This window comes from Natrix helvetica (assembly GCF_964273705.1).
Source record: "Natrix helvetica genome assembly, chromosome: 5".
NCBI classification, from domain to species: Eukaryota; Metazoa; Chordata; class Lepidosauria; order Squamata; family Natricidae; genus Natrix; species Natrix helvetica.
In genome coordinates, this window is record NC_138551.1 from 31,625,219 (window position 1) to 31,644,574 (window position 19,356).

General features: G+C 42.2%; 1 protein-coding gene across 5 annotated transcripts; it reads left to right on the forward strand.

Annotated features, from left to right (window-relative positions):
• Positions 1–287: 287 nt before the first annotated feature.
• ZIC4 (Zic family member 4) lies at positions 288–12,732 on the forward strand (the record flags this gene model as incomplete). Of its 5 annotated transcripts, XR_014175485.1 has the most annotated exons (5): positions 288–1,503; positions 6,245–6,569; positions 8,868–8,993; positions 11,331–11,601; positions 12,372–12,732. XR_014175485.1 is itself a non-coding variant. In XM_081954186.1 (4 exons), coding segments are annotated over 3 exons (1,542 nt in total). In that variant the 3' UTR covers positions 8,869–8,890; positions 11,331–12,732. The 5 variants fall into 5 exon arrangements, 2 of the variants coding, with proteins under 2 accessions (XP_081810312.1, XP_081810311.1); XR_014175484.1 differs by having other exon boundaries at positions 11,331–12,732; XR_014175486.1 differs by lacking the exon at positions 11,331–11,601.
• Positions 12,733–19,356: the final 6,624 nt, after the last annotated feature.

Below are 19,356 nucleotides of genomic sequence, written 5' to 3' on the forward strand. Positions count from 1 at the left end.
GGAAAATAAAGAGAGGGGAGAGAAAAAGAAAGGGGAAGCAAGAAGAAGAAGCAAAATCAAAACAAAGCCAAATACTGGAGACCGAGAGTTTGGGAGGGAGGGAGGGAGAGAGGAAACCTTTCGAAGGAAGGGGGGGGGGGGAGGAAAACTTTCGGAAAAGTTTTTTTTTCCACCGCGGGCTCTCTCTCTCTCCCTGCCTTTCAGGCGCTCCCGCTCGCTCCCCCCTCCCCGCTGTCAGGTGACTTTTTGGAACTGTAGAACCAAGTGAGCTTTGGGGGAAGCCAGGAATGGGGTCGGCGGCACTTTCCAAGCGGAACACTGCGCTGAAATTAGCAGGCTTGGCAGGGGATCCTCATCCTCCTCACCGCCATCACCACTCCCCTCAGAGCATGACAGGCTTCGCCGGGGATCCCCATTCCATCGTTCCCACGCGCCCTGGGGAGCACCCGGGAGAACCCCGCCTCGGTCTGAGTCCATTCCGGTCAGAACACTTGGGATACCACCATCACCATCGTCACCACCACCACCACCACCACCACCATCACTCTCCTCCTCCTCCTCCTTCTCCACCACCACCACCTCATCACCCAGCGGCCCTTAGGCTCTGTGCTGACCCTCAGCCTCGCCATCCCGTGACAGGCCCAGCTGAAGTGGTCCCGCGTCCAACTGGAGCGTTGGGCCCGGCGCAGTCAACAACAGTCCCTTATGCGATCCCTCACCCAAGCCAAACTCTATCGGCAGGTAGAGATTTATTCCTGAGCGGGGATCTGACTGCCCCCGGCATGCCAGGGTTCTCTTATCCACACTGTGCTGCTCCAAGTTCTCATCACGGAATATTTGTCTCAACAACAGGTGGCTACCCCGGACACCATGCTCCCCACCACCACCACCTCCACCACCATCACCACCACCACCACTCAGAAGTCGGGACTCATTCGCTCCTTACTGGACTCCATCACCAGGCGCAACCTCCCCATGGACCTCCAGGTGGCCATCTAAACGGACAGATCAGGCTGGGACTACCTGGACAAATGTACCCCAGGTCTGAGCCTTTCACTCCATTACCAATCTCCCGGACAGATCCTTTCGCGGCTTCCTCCTTCCACGGCTACAGTAGCATGAACCTGAACATGAATCTAGCGTCACACCATGGCCCTGGGGCTTTCTTTCGCTACATGAGACAGCCCATCAAGCAAGAGCTCATCTGCAAGTGGATTGAACTGGATCAGACTCCCAAGAAATTATGCTCGAAAACTTTCAGCACCATGCACGAGCTGGTGACTCACGTCACCGTGGAGCACGTTGGCGGGCCCGAGCAATCCAACCACATCTGCTTCTGGGAAGAGTGTCCCAGGGAAGGGAAGCCTTTCAAGGCCAAATATAAACTGGTCAACCACATCCGCGTCCACACGGGGGAGAAGCCTTTCCCTTGTCCTTTCCCGGGATGCGGCAAAGTCTTTGCTCGGTCGGAAAATCTCAAAATCCACAAAAGGACGCATACAGGTCAGTATAGGTTGGTCTTGCTCCGTTACTGTTGAGTCCAGAGATCTGCTGATGCACGTGCAGTTCTTCTTCCTCCTTATCCGCCTCTTCCTCCCCCTCCCCTCTCCTCTAGTTTCCCTCTAATTATATTGAGAATTAATTAAAGCTACAGTAGTTCAGTAAACCCTGTAGAAGAGTTGGTTGAGATTTTTTGCTTTGCTTCGGCAGCATTTGCATGTGTGTGTCTGTGTATGTGCCTGTGAAGAAAGAAAGAAAGAAAGAAAGAAAGAAAGAAAGAAAGAAAGAAAGAAAGAAAGGAAGGAAGGAAGGAAGGAAGGAAGGAAGGAAGGAAGGAAGGAAGGAAGGAAGGTCCAGAATTTAAGATGACATTTTTTGTGGTTGGGGAGGACGGAAAGAGATTCCAAAGCCTTTCCAGGAAAATGAATATATCCAATCTTGGGGCAGGAACTTGCAAATTAAGAGCAGACAAAGGAAACTGCAGATTGTCTAGGCAATTGTGAGTGATGTTGCTGTGCCTTCCTTGTGAGAAAAACACAGCTGCACAGCCCCCTCTTTTTGTTTGGGACAAGAAGCCCTGAGGATAGTCCCCCAATGCTCTTTACCTCTTTAATGTATGCTTGAAAATATGAGGTGATTCATTTTTGGAACCTGGGAAGTTGGAAATGATGGCAGGGATGTGCCCTGGATTGAAGGTGGTGGTGACTCAGTGTTTCTGGGCTGCCCATTTGAAAAGGTCACTGGCCACCATTCTATGAGAAGTCTACATTAGAAACTTCTGAGATTTTCTTCCTCTAGTTAACATGAAAAGGCAAGCTGTCCAAATGAGACAATCTTGCAATATTTATGCTTGACCCCAGTCTGCCACAAACACATTTAGAGAGAATAAATGGAAACTTAGAAAGTTTTCACACTTCCGGACCCTCCCCGTGAAGCCTTACACTAAATGAGATTGTCAGCTGGTGTCTGTGATTTTGCTGACTTCATCCAACTCCTCATTTTTTTTCTCTCTCTCTCTCACCCTGGTTCAGCACAAGATATTAAATAAGCCTTTTTGCAAAATGTAATTCTTTTCGGGATATAATTTTACACACACTGTCTGCTGTGTGCATTCCTTTTCTACTGGGCAACCCTACAGAAATGAGGAATTCTAGGTTCTTCCTTTCTTCTATTCTGCCACTGTAAAGCCTCTTTGCTTTAGCAATTAAATGGCTTTGCCCTACTCTTCTTTATTCCCATCTTACCTTTAACGATATGATATTTTTGTTAGTAGATTTATATTATTTGCAATATTGAATCATCAATAACAAAATAATAATCAAAGCATTTTCATGTAGGTAAGTGGGAAGCCATTAAAGAAGATATTTTATTCTTCAATCATGGTGTCTTTTTAAATAAGCAAACTTTTAGTGCCCTTTCACTGCCTTCTCTTTCGAAGTCTCTGAAGCAGAAAATGCTCAATTTCTTGTAAATTTGACCTACAGCAGTGCAGTTGAGCACATGAGAAAGATGCCAGCTCATAGGTTTATTATATGATATATCCTATCACACATCTTTTGCCTGAGCTTCCCACATAATTTTCTTTTAAAGGGAATGTTGGTGTAACCAAGGCGAGGGCATAATAGTCAAATTTTATAGGCCTGATTGCATTATTATACTTTATGTTGACTACCCTAACTTGAAATTCTCAAACCCAAAAACATCTAAAATAGTAATAAACCTTCCAGGAAATTATTCATGGAGAAAATTCTAGATTTGCAAGAAAAAAAATGCTTTTTGTCCAGTATTAACAATGTTATATTTCCTAGCGCAGTAGAAAGAAGCAAATTTCTGGAGCAGAGGAGAGAGAGAAAGAAAAAGAGAGAGAATTAATTCCCAATAGAGTGACACAGTGGGGGAAAAAAAAACAGAGAAAGCAAAAATCACTTCCTTACCATTAGAGCTGGCCAGGGACATTTGTAACCAAGGAGGATTTTAGGCCGCAGTAAGGAAGGTCTGTTTTAACTTGTAATTTATAGCAGTAAGCCTGGCAAAATAGATCTTCCTCCGCCTTCCCTTCCCCCTCGAGAATTTTGCAAAGACTTTAATCCAGTCCCAGTGTTGGAAGGATTATGCTAAAATCTCCATGCTGTACGTCTTGCACTCAGCAGCCAGGCCTGTGAGAGCTACAAGTGGGGGTTAGAAGATGGCGGTGCAAATTCCATGGGGCTTGCACGCATGCCCCTGCGCCCCCAACTCTAATGCTCTCCTTCTCCCCACTCACCACCAAGTTAGAAAAAGGAAGCTTTCAAAGGAAGGCTAGAAATGGTTTTTCTCTATCTCTTGTTTGAATAACACATACATTTGTACAGAAAACAATCCTTTAGTTTACTCCAGGGCAGATGTGTTTGTGGGACCAGTTGCAGCCTACAATGAGGATCCACTTTTTCTCAAATCAGCCCTTGGGTTCAAAGCCAGCTTTCAGTTTTGATTTTTGTCTCAATTCACAAGCCTGAGGAATGAAGGATGGTTGAGGAAGGGGAACCTTACTTGAAGGCAACTCATTCTCTCTCCCTTTGGCAGGAGGGTTTACGGCAGAGTTGTTCCCCTGGGCCTCTTAACTTCCAGCTTTCTTGCACTGCATTACATGGATCTCCTTGATTTGTTATTTCAGCTGAGCGGGGGAAGGTCAAACTGTTTCTATACAAGGAACTATAATTAAAATGCTTAAAGAGCTATCAAAATATAAGATCTTTCTTTTAATTTCTCTCCCCTCTTCTCCCCACCCCCCACCCCAATTCATTGGCACACCAAAACAGAATTCATGAAAGGGAGAAAACATCCTGTTATGTTCTTCTTTGCAAAAGCCATTGTTTTTCTCTTATGGACTGAGAATAATATTTAGATTTTCACCAATATTCTGGAAAATCAGCAGCCCCACAGTTTGATGCTGGGAATTTTGTAGTCCTTTTCTTTAAGCCTTTAAACCTTAGAGCCATTTTGTTTCAAAAGGCAAATGGGTCTTCAGTGATTTTTTTTTCCAATGAACAGTGGCTTTAAAAACCAGTTAGCTTTGTAAATTGGACATTTAAACAGGATTTACCATTTTCAAATGATGTTTTGCACTGAAGTTAAAATATATGATCTGGACTCTTTCAAAAATTATCTTTAACACTTAACACACAAACAAATCAGACATGCACACACCAGTAATTTATACTTTTGGAAAACAGGATCTGGCTTTTCATATCATATTTCAATAATATCTTTGTTATCATTTTCTGCCCATTTCTACCTTCCCGCTATCAAATAATATATCCATGATCAATGGAAACTTCAGAGCAGGTGACTGCAGCATCTTGGACTTTCTATTGGTCACTCGGGTTTTTTGTGCCTAAATCAGTCCTTTTCCAGGGCATTGGTTTTTCTTGCCATCCTGCCTTCCAACAGCACTTTTCCTCCATTCATCCAGCATACAGGATTTTATATTACTATCCTAATATGATCTGCTGGACTTCATGAAAGCTGTGCATTGTCCTCAATGCTCTCTACCATCTACTTCCTTATCTAGGTGTATATTCCCCATGCTATTGTTTATGGTAGGTCTTCGTGAAAACTTGGCCTGGACACCCATACCCGTGAAGTTCATCCTGGTTTTCACAAAAATAAAATAATGCTGCAGTAAACCCTCTAGATTTTTAGGCATTATGTATTAAAGTGGCAACCAAGAAAAAACTGAGTTATTGTCAGATTCTAGAAAATATTGCACAACCTTCAGAGAAATTAAGAGAAGCCAATCCTGAAGAAATTACACAGCCTGATTTTGAAGATGGACAACCCTGATTATCCAGGAGTAGCATACCAACAAACACACACACACACACCTTGCAGGAGGCTGGTATATATTTATGTATGCACACGTAAGCTGTTCCAAAAGGTTAGATTTCCTTCTGGCCTTTTGTTAGTACAGTATTGCATCCCAAACCCTATGTAAATTACTGTTTCCAGGGAAAGCCAAATATTATGTTTCCTGTCTGATTGTGGATATATAAGTGCATGGCTGGAGGCATATGGGCTTACTTGGTGGAAGTGTGAAGGTGAAAGAGAGCAATACCACCTGAAGACTGTGCTCTTTGGTTATGAATTTTGGGTAAGACCAGCTACATACAGTACTGTAGCTGTTTCTAAAACAACAGATAGCAGAGGCCATTTGTAAACAAGGTGCATTTGGTAAGGAAGACTAGAGGATAAGGGGATTCTGGAAGAGATTATGATCTGCAAAACTCCCTAAAAAGAGTCAACCTGGTTTGCCTTCAACACCCTGTTCTGTCGCCTCTTGACTTTTTTGACTACACTCTGCCAGCAAGTAACTACTAGCTGTCCTGAAGGGGCAATTCTCTTGCTTCAGAGCAGCCCCTTTCTCTGTGAAAGGAGAGCATGCTTATTTCTTGTGGGAGGGAGACCCTGATAATAACCCCGAAATTCCACCGGGTAGTTTTAGAGATCTCCTTGAATCCCGACAGGCATGAATTTGCACCGGAACATCCGGCGCCGTTTCCAGAAGGGAAAATGTCCTCCTCTGAAGCTCATCGGTTGGAAAGGGCTGGAAAGGAAAGGAAGTCGGGTTACAGTAGTGGGAATACCTTCTTTCTTCCCCACCCCCATTCCAAAAAAAGATATTATGCCTCCCCCCCCTCCCTACTTTCCCCCTTCCCTTCCCGGGCCGTTTCTGCCAAGTTTCCCAGGACTGCCTCTCTCTTTGCAGGCGAGAAGCCTTTCAAATGCGAGTTCGAGGGCTGCGAGAGACGCTTCGCCAACAGCAGCGACCGGAAGAAGCATTCCCACGTGCACACCAGCGACAAACCCTACAACTGCAAAGTGCGGGGCTGCGACAAGTCGTACACCCATCCCAGCTCTTTGAGGAAGCACATGAAGGTCCACTGCAAATCCCCGCCTCCCAGCTCGGGCTACGAGTCGTCCACCCCCTCGCTGGTCTCTCCTTCGTCCGATTGCGGCCGGGACCCCCCTCAAGCGCCGCCGCCGCCCCCAGCGGCCTCCTCCACCCAGGCGGCAGCCAACCTGAGCGAATGGTACGTGTGTCAGAGCTCCGGGGCCAGCGGCATCCCGACGCCACCCAGTAACTCTCCTTCGCCCCACGCGGGAGAGGCCGCGTTCACAAACTGCGATCCCGGCCCCAATTATTAACGTCGCTGGCTGTAGGACTTGCCCGTCGCCCACCAGACCGCCGCCTTCTTTCCGAGCTCTTTTCGGGACTTTGAGGGGCGGAAACCGAGCCGACACTGGGAAGCCACCCCACCGCACCCGGTTCCCCCCCCCCCACGTTCCCTCTCGCCCCTTCTCCCAGGCACCTTTGATCAGAATTGCTGCACTGGCCACCGGAGAGAAGACGCACTGTGGGGGGAGAGGATAATGGGGAGGGGGGAAGACCTCCTCCCTGCTTTTGTATTTATTATGGTGCCAAGCGCACAAGACGACAGCCCTCTCCTCCCCCTTAACTTCTTTTCCCACGACTTCATGGTGGGTTTTTTTGTTTTTTTTAATTATGAGTATTATTTTATTTTTCACCCCCTCCTGAACTTGTGCTTGGATCGCTTTCTTCCCAACGTTTACAGGCGTATGAGAGTTGGCACAGCTTTTTTTTTTTTTTTTTTTTGTATCAATGAACCAAAGTGTTTTCCTACGGATTTCTAGTTGTACAGTCGCGACCTTCGGTGCTGGTACCTCGTGACGGTGTTTTTCTTGGACTCTTTTGTTCCCTGGTGGTTTTTATTTTTGTTTCTCATTTTGAGTGTGTGTGTGCGCGCGCGCGCGTGCGGCGTGTGGTTGCTTTCTGGGAAAGGGGTTATCTATAAATACCTTACTGGTTAGCCAACTGTTCAGCGATCAATTAAATACTTTGATTAATTTACCAGCTCAGTTGACATTTTTTTTGGGAAGAAACCCTCTTTACTGCCCCGACTTAACCAGTCTACTCTGCCCACTTGTTACTAATAAAACAGACCCAAGGGTGGCTTAATGATTTGTGGTACATTTTAATTTACACAAGTAATGGATTTTAAACGCACAAACACATTCTCCCTTGTTCTCCCACTCCTGCTCCCAGTGTTATTTCTGTGAATTCTTGCAATTCCTTAGTGAGCGGAAAGTGAGATCCATATTAAAGTGAGAAGGAGTTGATATGAGTGACGTCATTGTGCTGATTCTTAGATTGTCCAGAAATTTAACATGTAGATTCCCCTCCCAAATGATGGAATAAACACAGTGGCAATTTTGTTTTGAAATGCACAAAGGTTATGTAAAATTATGTGAGGTTTTTTGTAATGGTAAAAATAAATGTTTTTTTTCCTAAATCTCTAGCAAATCAAAAGGCTACTTCTGAGTCCTTGTTTTTTACCCCTTTTTCTTCTTTTCCAGCTGAGAGGGGCAAGAGGTAAAAACAGAATGCATTCCAGTTTGAGCATAGGGGCAAAGCATCCTTGTGAAGGTTCAGTTACTTACACCAGGCCCTAAGGCTATCAGGTCATCCTAAGAGTCCTATATCGTTTGCTCGTGATGTATTGTATTTCCAGTAGGGTTCCTGGGCTGTCCAGTTGATTCTGATCAATGCTATGAAAACAGAGCTCATTTTTCTGAAGGTGCACACTAGGATTTTGCTGCAATAGTTTCCATATGGATTATTATATAATGGATTATTCCCTCCATTATATAGTAAAGATACAAACTACGCAATCCTCCTCTGAACGATTCCTATTAAAAGCATCTGGTTTCTTCTACATAGTGTCAATAAACATATTTTTTCTGAACTTTTCATTTTTGGGGGGCAGCCCAGTAAGTCCTCTGGAATTCAGTGGGACATCCTACAAGAGTGAACATGTAGGACTTATATCCAAAAATCAGACTGGTGTAATTTACATTTTTGCATTCCTACAGCTTCTCAGTTATTCTGTTTTCAGTTATGGCCTGGGAATCAAGGACTATATGATTCTTCAATCCTGTAAACTATATCCACAATATTATCCTATGTTGCCGGATTAAAAGCAATGGAAGAAGCAATCCAATGACTATAGTATCCTGTTTATCAGTGTTTAAAACTGAAAGGCATATATTCTGTATTTTCCACAGTTGTTTTTCTTCCTATGGTTGTTCAGTTCCTCTTATAGTGGAGGCAACCGAGAAAAGCAAAGCTATGGAGGCCTTTGGCCAATGGAGAAGATAAGCTCTACCCTGCCTGGAATTCTCAACTGAGCCTTTCTGCTTCCCATCTCCACTTCCAGCCCAGCCTTTTCTTCCTGATTTCTTTCTTTGCAGAAGCTGTGGTTTTGGATGTGTAGGCTAATCATCTTTAATTTTTCATTTGCTTGTTACAGATGTCTGTCTCGTTGCTCTCAAGGTAATCTAGACAGAGGCAGCTGAAAAGCCCTGCATCTTATGCCTTAGACATCAAAGCAGGCTCTCACAATGAAAGTATTTCTTCGCAACGGTGAATCTTCATGGTGAGTTAAGATTTCTATAGCAGTAGGCAAGTCATACTTTAAAAGATTGAAAAGAGAAGTCTGGAGCCCATCTAGCCTTTTCACAAGGAGGACATAATATTTAGGTCTAAGAGATTCTTCCTGCCCTCACCCACCCCCCAGCCCTCTAACACCCCTCCCCAGCTGGCCCAACTTAGTCTTTATTGATTTTGTTTGAGCTTCCAGTCCAGTGCATATGTGTGTGTACATGTACCAGAGAGTGTGAGTGTATACATCTATTTTTACCTCTACCTTTTTCTCAATCCTTTGTGTGTTTGTGATGGACATGGAATTTCCTCTCCTGACCGACCTTCCGGGGCAAGAAAAACCCCACGCGAATGGGAGGCCTTGTTCCAACCCCATATTCAGAATGGATAAGAATGTCAGAAAGAAAAATGGGCCTTCTTGAATCACAGCCCGTCACTTCACTTTTGTTTCCCTTCTTCTGGGCCCTGATCAGAGACGGCCTTTGGGATTTGATGGCGACTTTTCTAAAGGCGAGGAAATGGGTTTGAAGGAGAGGGAAGAAAAGGAGAAAGGTCTAATCAAGACCGGCCTTGTTCAAAGGCTCTGATTTGAGGTGGGGGGGGGAATGATGAGGGGGGCTGCAGGGGTGGAAAGTGTGAGCTTTATGGTGCATCAACATGCCACGTTAGGATCGCTATGGTAATGAGCAGTGCAAAAGCAGGCACCCTTGAAAGGAAGGCACACTCCATTCGAGACAGTCTATTAAGACACATTTGTGCTGACCTCTGGTTTTCATGCTAGCTTAATGCATTCAGTCGGCTCTTCCTCCATCTCGTCCCCTTCAGCTTGCCAGACCGGCTTGCCCTCTCGAAGGAAGGCCTTTGTGGCAGAATCTTGAGCCGCTGTGATTAAGAGAAATGGGGAGGAGGAGGAGGGGGCTATCGAAGAGTTACCAATATTAGATGGAACCTTTGCAGCTGTAGAATGTGGTGGCATTGTCACCATAGAAGTTGGTGGCATTATCTCCAAGGCTCTCTGAAAACAGCTTTAAAGCAATCCCCCAGACTCAAAGAAGAAGACTGTTGCCAGCAAGTCAGGTCTGGGACATTTTCCATAGAGAGTAGGAATTTTGTTCTTTAGTAAGCTCACATATTTCTGCTCCTTTATTCCCCTTTTGAAACCCTTTTCCAAGTATCTTCCCACCAGTCCTGATAATGTTTAGCATTTTTTGTACATGGAAGTAGGAGACTTAATTTTGGGGCAACGATATAGGAATATTGGTCTTTCCCCAAATTTAAATACTCTATCCCTTAAATTGTTTGGGGGGAGGGGTCCTGTTCTGTTTAGTAGTGAGATTTTTTTTTTAAAAAAAGATGAGTCATCCCTAAATGCATATACTGATATAGCTATATATTCCATAGACCACTGTGTATCAGTATATAGCTCTACTATGTTGAAGCAAAAGTTAAAACAGAAAGAGAAACCTCTTTGTTCAGTTTTACCAATAAAGACCGTGTGATCTTTAGAATGCCTGGCATTTTTCTTATCCTTGAAAGAAGCAAGTAAACAAGTCATAAATCACAGAGGTGGTTTTAAAAAGGGAGCCCTGTTTTGCCAGGCTCCAGAACTTGACATTGCCAAGTCTGAGACCATGGCAGTGGGTATATGATCCCAAGAAAGTTAGAAGCCCATGTTCCGGTAATTGTCTCAGTGTTTATTTTATCTAAGTACTCCAATGAATAGGGGAAAAATAAACACACTGGGAGGAGGGATACAAACAGTTGAGTCGTCTTTAGTGCTAGCCCTTGTGGCTGAATGAAAAAGGATGGTCCAATTGCTATTGAACTGAGAAATCTTTGAAGTGGGAAGTTATTATCTGAGAAATTCCTTTTCGTCGTCCTAACAACGCTTATGAAACGTAAAAAGGTCCTTTGTCAGCGATTTGTTCTCCCCTCTGTCAAAGTCCCTCTGCCCCGTTAGCTGGGACCGTTTCTAAAGAGATGAAACTAACCTTCTTTTAAAGATAAGGTTGAGATGGAGACAGAAGACGTCCTCACATACAATCAAATACCCATGTCCGGCTAGTTCTGTCTGCCACTCTGTAGGTGGAAGGATCATGTGGCTCAAGGGTGTGGAAGATGGAAGGAGGGGGACAAATTCTCCCCATTCTCACACATATGCTGAAGAACACATTCTTTTCCATTCAGAACTAGTTATTTATATGAATGGCCTCTGTTCTCTGCACAGTATCTAAATTTTGGTGAACAGCACCAGTTTTTACTATTAGATCTGTGACTTTTTACCATTTCATTAGACTAGTTTAATAGCTCGTACACTTTTTTTTTTACACAGGCTGCCTCTGGGATAATGCTATAAATTCTGGCCAGAAGAACACTTTTTAACAACTAACCTCACTAAAAATAGCCATGCCTCCCAAGCAAGGACTTTTATAATTTGCAGTATTTTATAGTCAAGCAGTAGAGGAAAAAAAAGTTTCATCTGGACTCCGCTTGGCGTGCACTTCACAGCTGAGAAAAGCTGCAACAGAGTGATTGCATTGTTGACCATTGATACTCATCTGTAAGCCAAAAGTCAACAAACAAATTCACACATTGCACATTTGGTAATTTGCATTTTTACCCAAACCATTCTTGAGACTTTGGTTTTAAAACTTTGCATTTTAAGATGTTGGTTCCATCTTGGTCCAATGAACCAAGCTATGAACTTAGTAGCCGTTCTGGATTTGTGCCAGACCAAGAGCTGAACTATAAGGACAGGATTAACTGGTGCATATGAATTAAAAGACGTTTGGTTTTTGCATCATGGATGCACTTGGGAGTTGTAATTCACAAGCAACCCAACACAGAACTTAGTGAAGCTGACGGCTCTTGGATGCCAGCCATTTGTTCCGCAATCCCAATCATAAATGGAGAGAATAAGACTGGCTAAAATTGATTTCTTCATTTTCAGCAGTTAGGCATTTCTGTGGGACTCTAGTTTGCACCCTTAACAACAACAACAATAACAACCCAACATGATTCTAGTTAAACAAAAGACATTTACTTGAATAAAAATGTGAAGGATTAAGGTAATCTGTATTACACACACACACACACACACACACACACACACACATCCAATATATTACATATTAAAAACTTTTCATCAAAAATAGGAAAAGCTGGAAAAGCAGCTGGGAGATCTCAATCCATGTGCTACTTTCAACCCTTCTATAAACCCAGATTGCTTCAAAAGCTTAGGCTTTCTGGATTCAAAAGCAAAAGTATTTATTCAAGTTCTGCATGATGCCATTTTTCTTTTCTTTCCCCTTTTAATCATTTTAAGAACTTTTATCACTTTATCTCATCTTCCTTCCTCTCCCCTTTTGCCTAGAATGGACCACTTCTGTAAGTATGCCTTTTGTTGGTTTATTTCTATACTCTACATCATTTTTAAAGATGATGCCTGCGACCTGACACCCCCTTATTTGGAAGGATGTAAAGGCCACTGGATTCAATGGGAGTTCCTTTTTTCAATAGACGTTTAGAGAAATATGCCTTAATATCCCCCACACTAAAAGTCTACACTGTAAGAATGTAGGTTTTGTACTACATGTGAAATATAGGTAGTGAAAAGTCTGTCTTGGCCTAGAATCGATGTAATGAATGTTTAAAGTAAAATAAACCTTAGATGAAAACGTAATTTAGTGTCAACGTTGTTTATAAGGTTTTTGTATTTTTAAAATATAACAAAATAAACCCTGCATGAGAAAAAGACAACCTGCTTCCTGGTTACTTAATTTATATTTATTTTCCTTTCCATTTTTTTTTTTACAAATGAAATTCAGTAGAAACTTTTGTCTCAAAATTAGGAAGGGGGGGTCAAGAGGCTCCGCTTTTCACAGAAAGACTTCGCTTAAAACTTTTACAAAACCCTGTCCCTAAACTACAGTGCCGAAACTGAAAATCGCTGAGCTGAGGGAGAGTTAAGCCACCTGTATTAATGTAAAGAATCAATCACAGCGCTTCTTACATCACTCCCGCGTAAGGCTAAGCGGATCCGTGAAACCTCGTCTCGCGGCTGCTCCGGGCCCCCTCTTCCGCTGCGCATGCGCGATGACTGGCCAAGTACTTCAAAGGCGTTGCTTTTCTGCGGCTCGCCCCTTGGCTTTTTCCTGCTCAGAAATGCTACTTGTGTAAGGTTAGAGCGAGTCTCCTCGAAATCAGCAGGATTTACTCCACGGGAGGCATATCCGGGATCAGACTGCTTCGCTTTACCGGGCTTACATAAAAGGAAGTTCCACTAAAATCATAATGGATGCGGGGGGGGGGGGGTGTTCGGCGAGCAGGCTTGTTACAATCGACAGGTGCTTTCTTGGTAAAGTGGGGGGTGGGCTGCATATTTCATCTGTGGTTCTCGCTGTCTGTTTTCTTCACGTCTTTGGTTACTTTAGCCTCTGCAGCCGGCGACCGCCCGGATTCCAGGAGATCCAGGCCATGGGGATGTGGGGAAAGGAGCTCACGGGAGGGATAGTAATAAAGGGGAGAAGGTAGACTGTTCAGTCCTAAGTCAGTTCGACGGGTAAGAAGCGGAGTGACAAAGGGTTTTTCAACCTCAAATGTTCCATGGAGATGTATCCCCTCGACCCCCGGCTGTGGTCAACTAGCCAGGGAGGGTCCTGTGGGTAGCAGGGCAAGAGGCGTGTGGACATTCTTCCCTGGTCTTTCAATAGAGACCCGGCGGCCTTTTCCTTCTTTCAATGAAGCCAACTCATTTCCTCTCCTGTTGCTTTCCTGCCTCGGTCCCCGCGCGCAAGCCCCTGCATTGTGCGAATGCATTCATTAAGGACCATTCATTCCCCCCAGCCCCCCAAAGTCCAATTGTATCCTTAGGAAATGAAGATTAAGAATATATAGTCTATATATATAGTCTCATATAGCCTCTAGTGAGCTGGCTCTCCCGCCTTCACTCTCTCCAGTGGATGGCTGATTCTGCACACGCAGCTTTCTGGCCCTTTGCGTGGGAAGGTTAGAGACCAGCGCCGGTCCTCAGTTGAGTGCAGCGCTTCAAGTCGCAGGCCGGTTGGCTTTCAACCCACAGAACCACCGATCCCGTCCGGACTTAAAGTTTGGCATCACCTAAACCGAAAGGCTTTTTCTTAGGCGTTGCCGGACTCACGCTTCTTCCGAAGCCACCTTAAAATCGCCAAAACGTGGAAAGGAACGAGGAAAGATAAGCAGAAAGGCAGATTAAAAAAATAGCACTTATGTAAACAAGCCAGAGTCGATTAAACAACCCCAACGAGAAAGGGATGTAGAAGGGTCTACTTCGGAGTAAATGGGAGGAATAGTTAAATGGGCCAGTTATTATTCTTTTTTCTTCCTCACCTCCCATTCCTTTGATGGTTACCTACCACCCAATATGACCTGCGTTTCAATGCACTCCAAAGGAAGAATGGAATGAACTGCCAATACCGTAATAAATTGATATATGAAATACAGGCTACAGTTTGTGTTCCATTGATATGAATGTAAATATCATGGACAACCTACATAAACTTGTCTACTGCTATTTCAAAGTCCTAGCCAACATCATAAAGAAGGGAAACTGTTCTAGAAATTAATAGGACCAGAATCAGGAATTCAGAAATTTTAAAATGTCTTCACCAAAATCTTGTTTGATTTGATTGGTTTTGTCCCTGTCTCAGAGATACACACACCCCAACATAAAACTCATTAATATCAGCTCATGTTACCTGAGTTATTTTTAGTTTCTTTGTACTTACCTAGATGTAGGTTATCTCCCGTGAATTTATTTTCTAAATTTAGATGAAATTGGATTAAGCACATAAATGTCTTTAATCCACGTTTTTCCATTCAGCCTTAAAAAAAACCTTAATAGCAAATGTTTTGAAGATGACAATTGATTGCTACTTAAAATGGAATATTAAAATGTGTCCTTTTCCAAAAGCATTGATAGATGATGTGTTGTTGTTTTTTTAACCTGATAACCATTTTTAAACTCAGGCTGATTTAGTTGTTTTATCAAAAGGATAATTCTTGATTGCAATTCATAAATTTTACAAGAACTACATGGAGACCAAATAAAATGTGGTAGTCCATGTACTTGGTTATATTCCGAAGGTTGGTTTTTAAAAAACCATCTATATTAGTAATGTTTTGCTTTCACTGACAGACACCAAAAGATCTATTCAAAGTTCAGTTCCTTCCATTGTGAATTCACCTTTGAACTTTGGTTAAATCTTCAACAAATCTTACATAGCTAGCTTTCAAAATGCAATTTTAATAAATTCAAATCAAACTATTTCTTAAAATCTGTTACTAATATTTTAGTCAAATTTTTATTTAGCAACAAAATATAACCCCTCAGATATTTCAATATGCCACAGATCTTAGTGGGCATTTCTCAGAAAAGATCTTCAAAAATGTGTTTCAAGTTATAATAAGTAGTGTTTTCTTTCATTTCTTTCAGTCATGACACATCATTAATTCAACATGTTCACCCCAGTCCCAAACCTGGAAAGAAGTTGACATTTTTTTAAAGATATATAAGGCTGCAGTCCTTAATATACTTACTAGAAGAAATTCCTGTTGGTCATAATGGCATTTATTTTAGGGTGAGCCTACATGAGATTTATGCAGTGGAAGACATATATCTGATAATATAGTATTTTTCTCTGTTAAGTTTCTCGAAGAACTCAATACATAAGCAAGTTAAGCAAAGAATATCACTGGACGTAAGCCTTCATTTCCAGGAAAGATCAGTTGGGTTAAATTCAGATCATCATTCTTAGATAGTTAAATTAAAAGCTAGGGAAATGTTTCCTTACCAGAGTGAAGACACCCAAATTATTCCATTCCACGCAAAATCAATTACTCTGGAGTATTTATCTTGCTTTATTGGCTTAGAATGAATCCATGTAAAGACAACTGAAAATATACTTTGGAATTCCATTCTTTGTTCGAAATGTAAAATTTGTATTTTTTGCTTAGCATTTAACAATCACATTTTCTTTCTTGGAAGGAACTGTTGTTGTAAACAAGGACAGCTTATTACATTTTTAGTGGTAGCACACTGCTACATTTGATCTCAACTGCAAATAAATGTATTTTTCCTAAATCTCAGTCTGCTCTGGGTAAGCCAGTCACACTGATAAGAAAGAAAGAATCGGGGTGTGTTTTTTTTTCCTTGTCCAGGAAGTGGGTTAACCTAAAAAGAGGGAAAACAGTTTAAAAATTTCAGACACCCTTTTAGTGTGAAATATCATTTCATTGTATGAAGTTAAAAAGAGGATCAGTAATCCAACTTCCGGAAAGCATTCTGAATTATTTCAGCAGACTCTTTTAAAGGGGATTAGCAAGGCTTTAGGCCTTCTGTTTTATTCAGTCTCTGATTTTATGTTATAATTACGAGATGTAAAGCCTCTTGAATTAGTATGCAGCCGAAGTCCAGACATTATGCAGGTGCTATTCTAATCATTCAGCTTTTAATTAAGGGACGAGGTAAGAAAACAGAATAATAAAAACACTTTTGTAAGAGCTGAGAAAATCGTGAGCGACTGCATGAATGAAGCTTTTATACCTTCTCCTGACAGGTCAGACACCAATTGCCTGACTTACGACCTTTTCTTGGTGAAACAAGGCTGAACAGCTTTCTCACCTTGTTCCCATTATATGGCTTTTATATTCTTGGAGAACTTATGGAAATGCCAGAAAGATTCTTGCTGAAATTAGAGGGTGGGGGAAGAGAGTAGCCTTAGATATTTCCATGACAAAGGATAGTAGTTTATAAGAAATTACTTCCTCTCTGAATGTTCACAAATGGGTGGCCAGCGTGTGTATAAGTTGATGGCCACATACGTTCATTATTTGTCTTTGTAGAGTTTTTCTAGGTAACCCTGTCAGAAGGCATGGAGATAGGAGGGACAGAGAGAAGGGTAATTGCTATGGAATTAGCATTTGTGGTGGAATACCACAAAGTGTTCAAGGCAGGTCTTTAGCAGTTTTGCTATCCCATAACTGTAAATTATGGAATGGATGAAACATTGTTTGCAATGCCACTGAATGTAGGTAACTGCAGAAGGTTGCAGCATGTTATCCCCTCTGAAATTGACTCTAAGACAGGCCAATATGTACACCTTTTGAACAAAAGATTATTAGGCCACAGTTTTAACTATGTTTACTTACTCATAAGTTAGTTCTTTTGCTATGCTTGAATCTGCTTTTTGAATCAATACAACTTTATGCCTGTTTATTCAAAAGGTAAGTTTGGAACTTTTGTCCAGGACCTTGAAAATGTATTGGTTTGTGATTTCCTTACTGGACCACAGGGTTACCTAAAATCATTAATAGGGGATCTGCCCAGGATCAGGATTAAAAAAATATTTTTGCTGTGCCTTTTGCTTCAAAATGCAGGAATTCATTAGATTTATTTGAAGGGATTAACCAAATGAAGATTTTTCTCCTCCTACAAGCCTCATTTTGTTTTATTCAGCCTCTGGATTGGTAAATGCTGGGAAAAGAGGTTTCCCAGTCAGTTTTCAATTAAATGCAATTCCTGGATGGGCAGCCCTTCCTGTATTTTGCAACAAATACAGCAAAGTAAAAAACCCAGAAAGGACACTGAAACAGGTGCCATTCCAGCCCTTCAATTGCAAAGGAATACTCCTAATTCCAGTTTTATGCTTTGAGAGCATAATTTAATCTATGTATTATAAACAGCAGATCTGACTTTTTACTAGCTATTTCTGTCTCAGCTGATGGCCAGGCTTAATTTCTAACCCTATAGAAATTAGGTAATGCTTTGTATTCTTGTAATATTTTAAGAAAAAATTCATATGAATTCAGTGGGGCTTACTTTTAATTTATTGGCAAATAACAACAACAATCATTCTGCCCAACTCCAGTGAACCTTAAGCTTGCTCGCAGCCCAAGCTGCTTCACAGCTAGTCCAAAGATGACATACTAAAAGCCTAGTGTCCACTCAGAAATAAATCCATTGAACTGAGTGTGACATTCTTCCAGATTCTGCCTGATATAGGGCCCATAGGATTACAAGCTCTCTGTCCCCATAATAATGGTAGACACCTCCTTTGCTTTACAGACTTCAGGAATGAGTTATCAATAATTTAAATGAACCTTTACCATTCCAGTTTGCAAACTAGACTGTATGTACAGGGGTATTTTTGTCTTTCCTATTTAATTATCAAATGGACCCAAGTACATTTTATGTTTCCATCCATCCATCTCCTTTGAACCTGACTTTCATGAACATTGGGATTCACAGGTAAGTTTGTAATTTAATTATTTGTATTAACCTTTGTTTAAAGCTAGGTGTGCATATGCATATGTGTATGTGCGCAGGTCTAAGTTCGTCAGGTCAAAATAATCTATCCCCATTTGTATTGGTTGTATTTGTGCATAAACAAGGAAAGAGGTGTTTTCATTGCAAATGGGAGATCAGGAGCAGATTGAGGATGGGCTGAGCTTTAGCGCACTGGATGCAAATATAGGAGCCACTGAAGGAAGAGGGGCCTTTTGTACTTGATTTTCTTTATTCTCTCTCTCTCTCTCTCTCTCTCTCTCTCTCTCTCTCTCTCTCTCTCTCTCTGCATGTATCTTTCATTTCATCCCTTCCTCCACCACCTCTCCTTCACAGCATTGCTCAGTGGCTCTAAATGTATCAATTCGGACTGCTGAGGGACTCCGCACTTCTCCAGAGGACAATGCCAAGTATTAGGATATCAGACCCACTCAAAATGATCACATGTTCAATGATTTTACTTTTCACAGATGAAGAGTTCCTGGTTTTTCTTCTCCTCCCCCACCCATCACCCCCTGCCCCTCTTTTTCCTTCCCATGTAAATCAAGCCCCTTCCTTATTAAGTCCGAGCACTAATCTCCAACAACCTTCATATAATGTGGCACACCACTTCGCACCTGCATTCTGAATAGAGGGGGCTTTTCAATGGAAGACACGCTTGTTGGCCCTGCTCCTCAAAGAAGTTGTCTGAATAAGTCAAGATCCTTGAATGCCCAGCCTTGCTTTCTCTTGCTCTCCTTTGATCAGGGGAAAATAGCTCCTAATTTGTCCCTTTTTTTCATTGTAACATCATTTTGAAGTCTCTTTCTTTTTGCTTTACTCTCTTTTTGAGCAGGAAGTTACCCCAAAATGGAGCACCTCACCTCCTTCGGCTGAAAGACAACAGACACAATATACAAAACTAATTTGCTTAATGTAGAAAACAGTTTTGCCACTTTGGAGGGGGGGTCAGTGCATTCTGGATATTTATTTGTAAGTCTCACATCTTTACCAAGTTATCCACCTGTTTTTCCATTTCTAAACTTGTTTTTCAGAG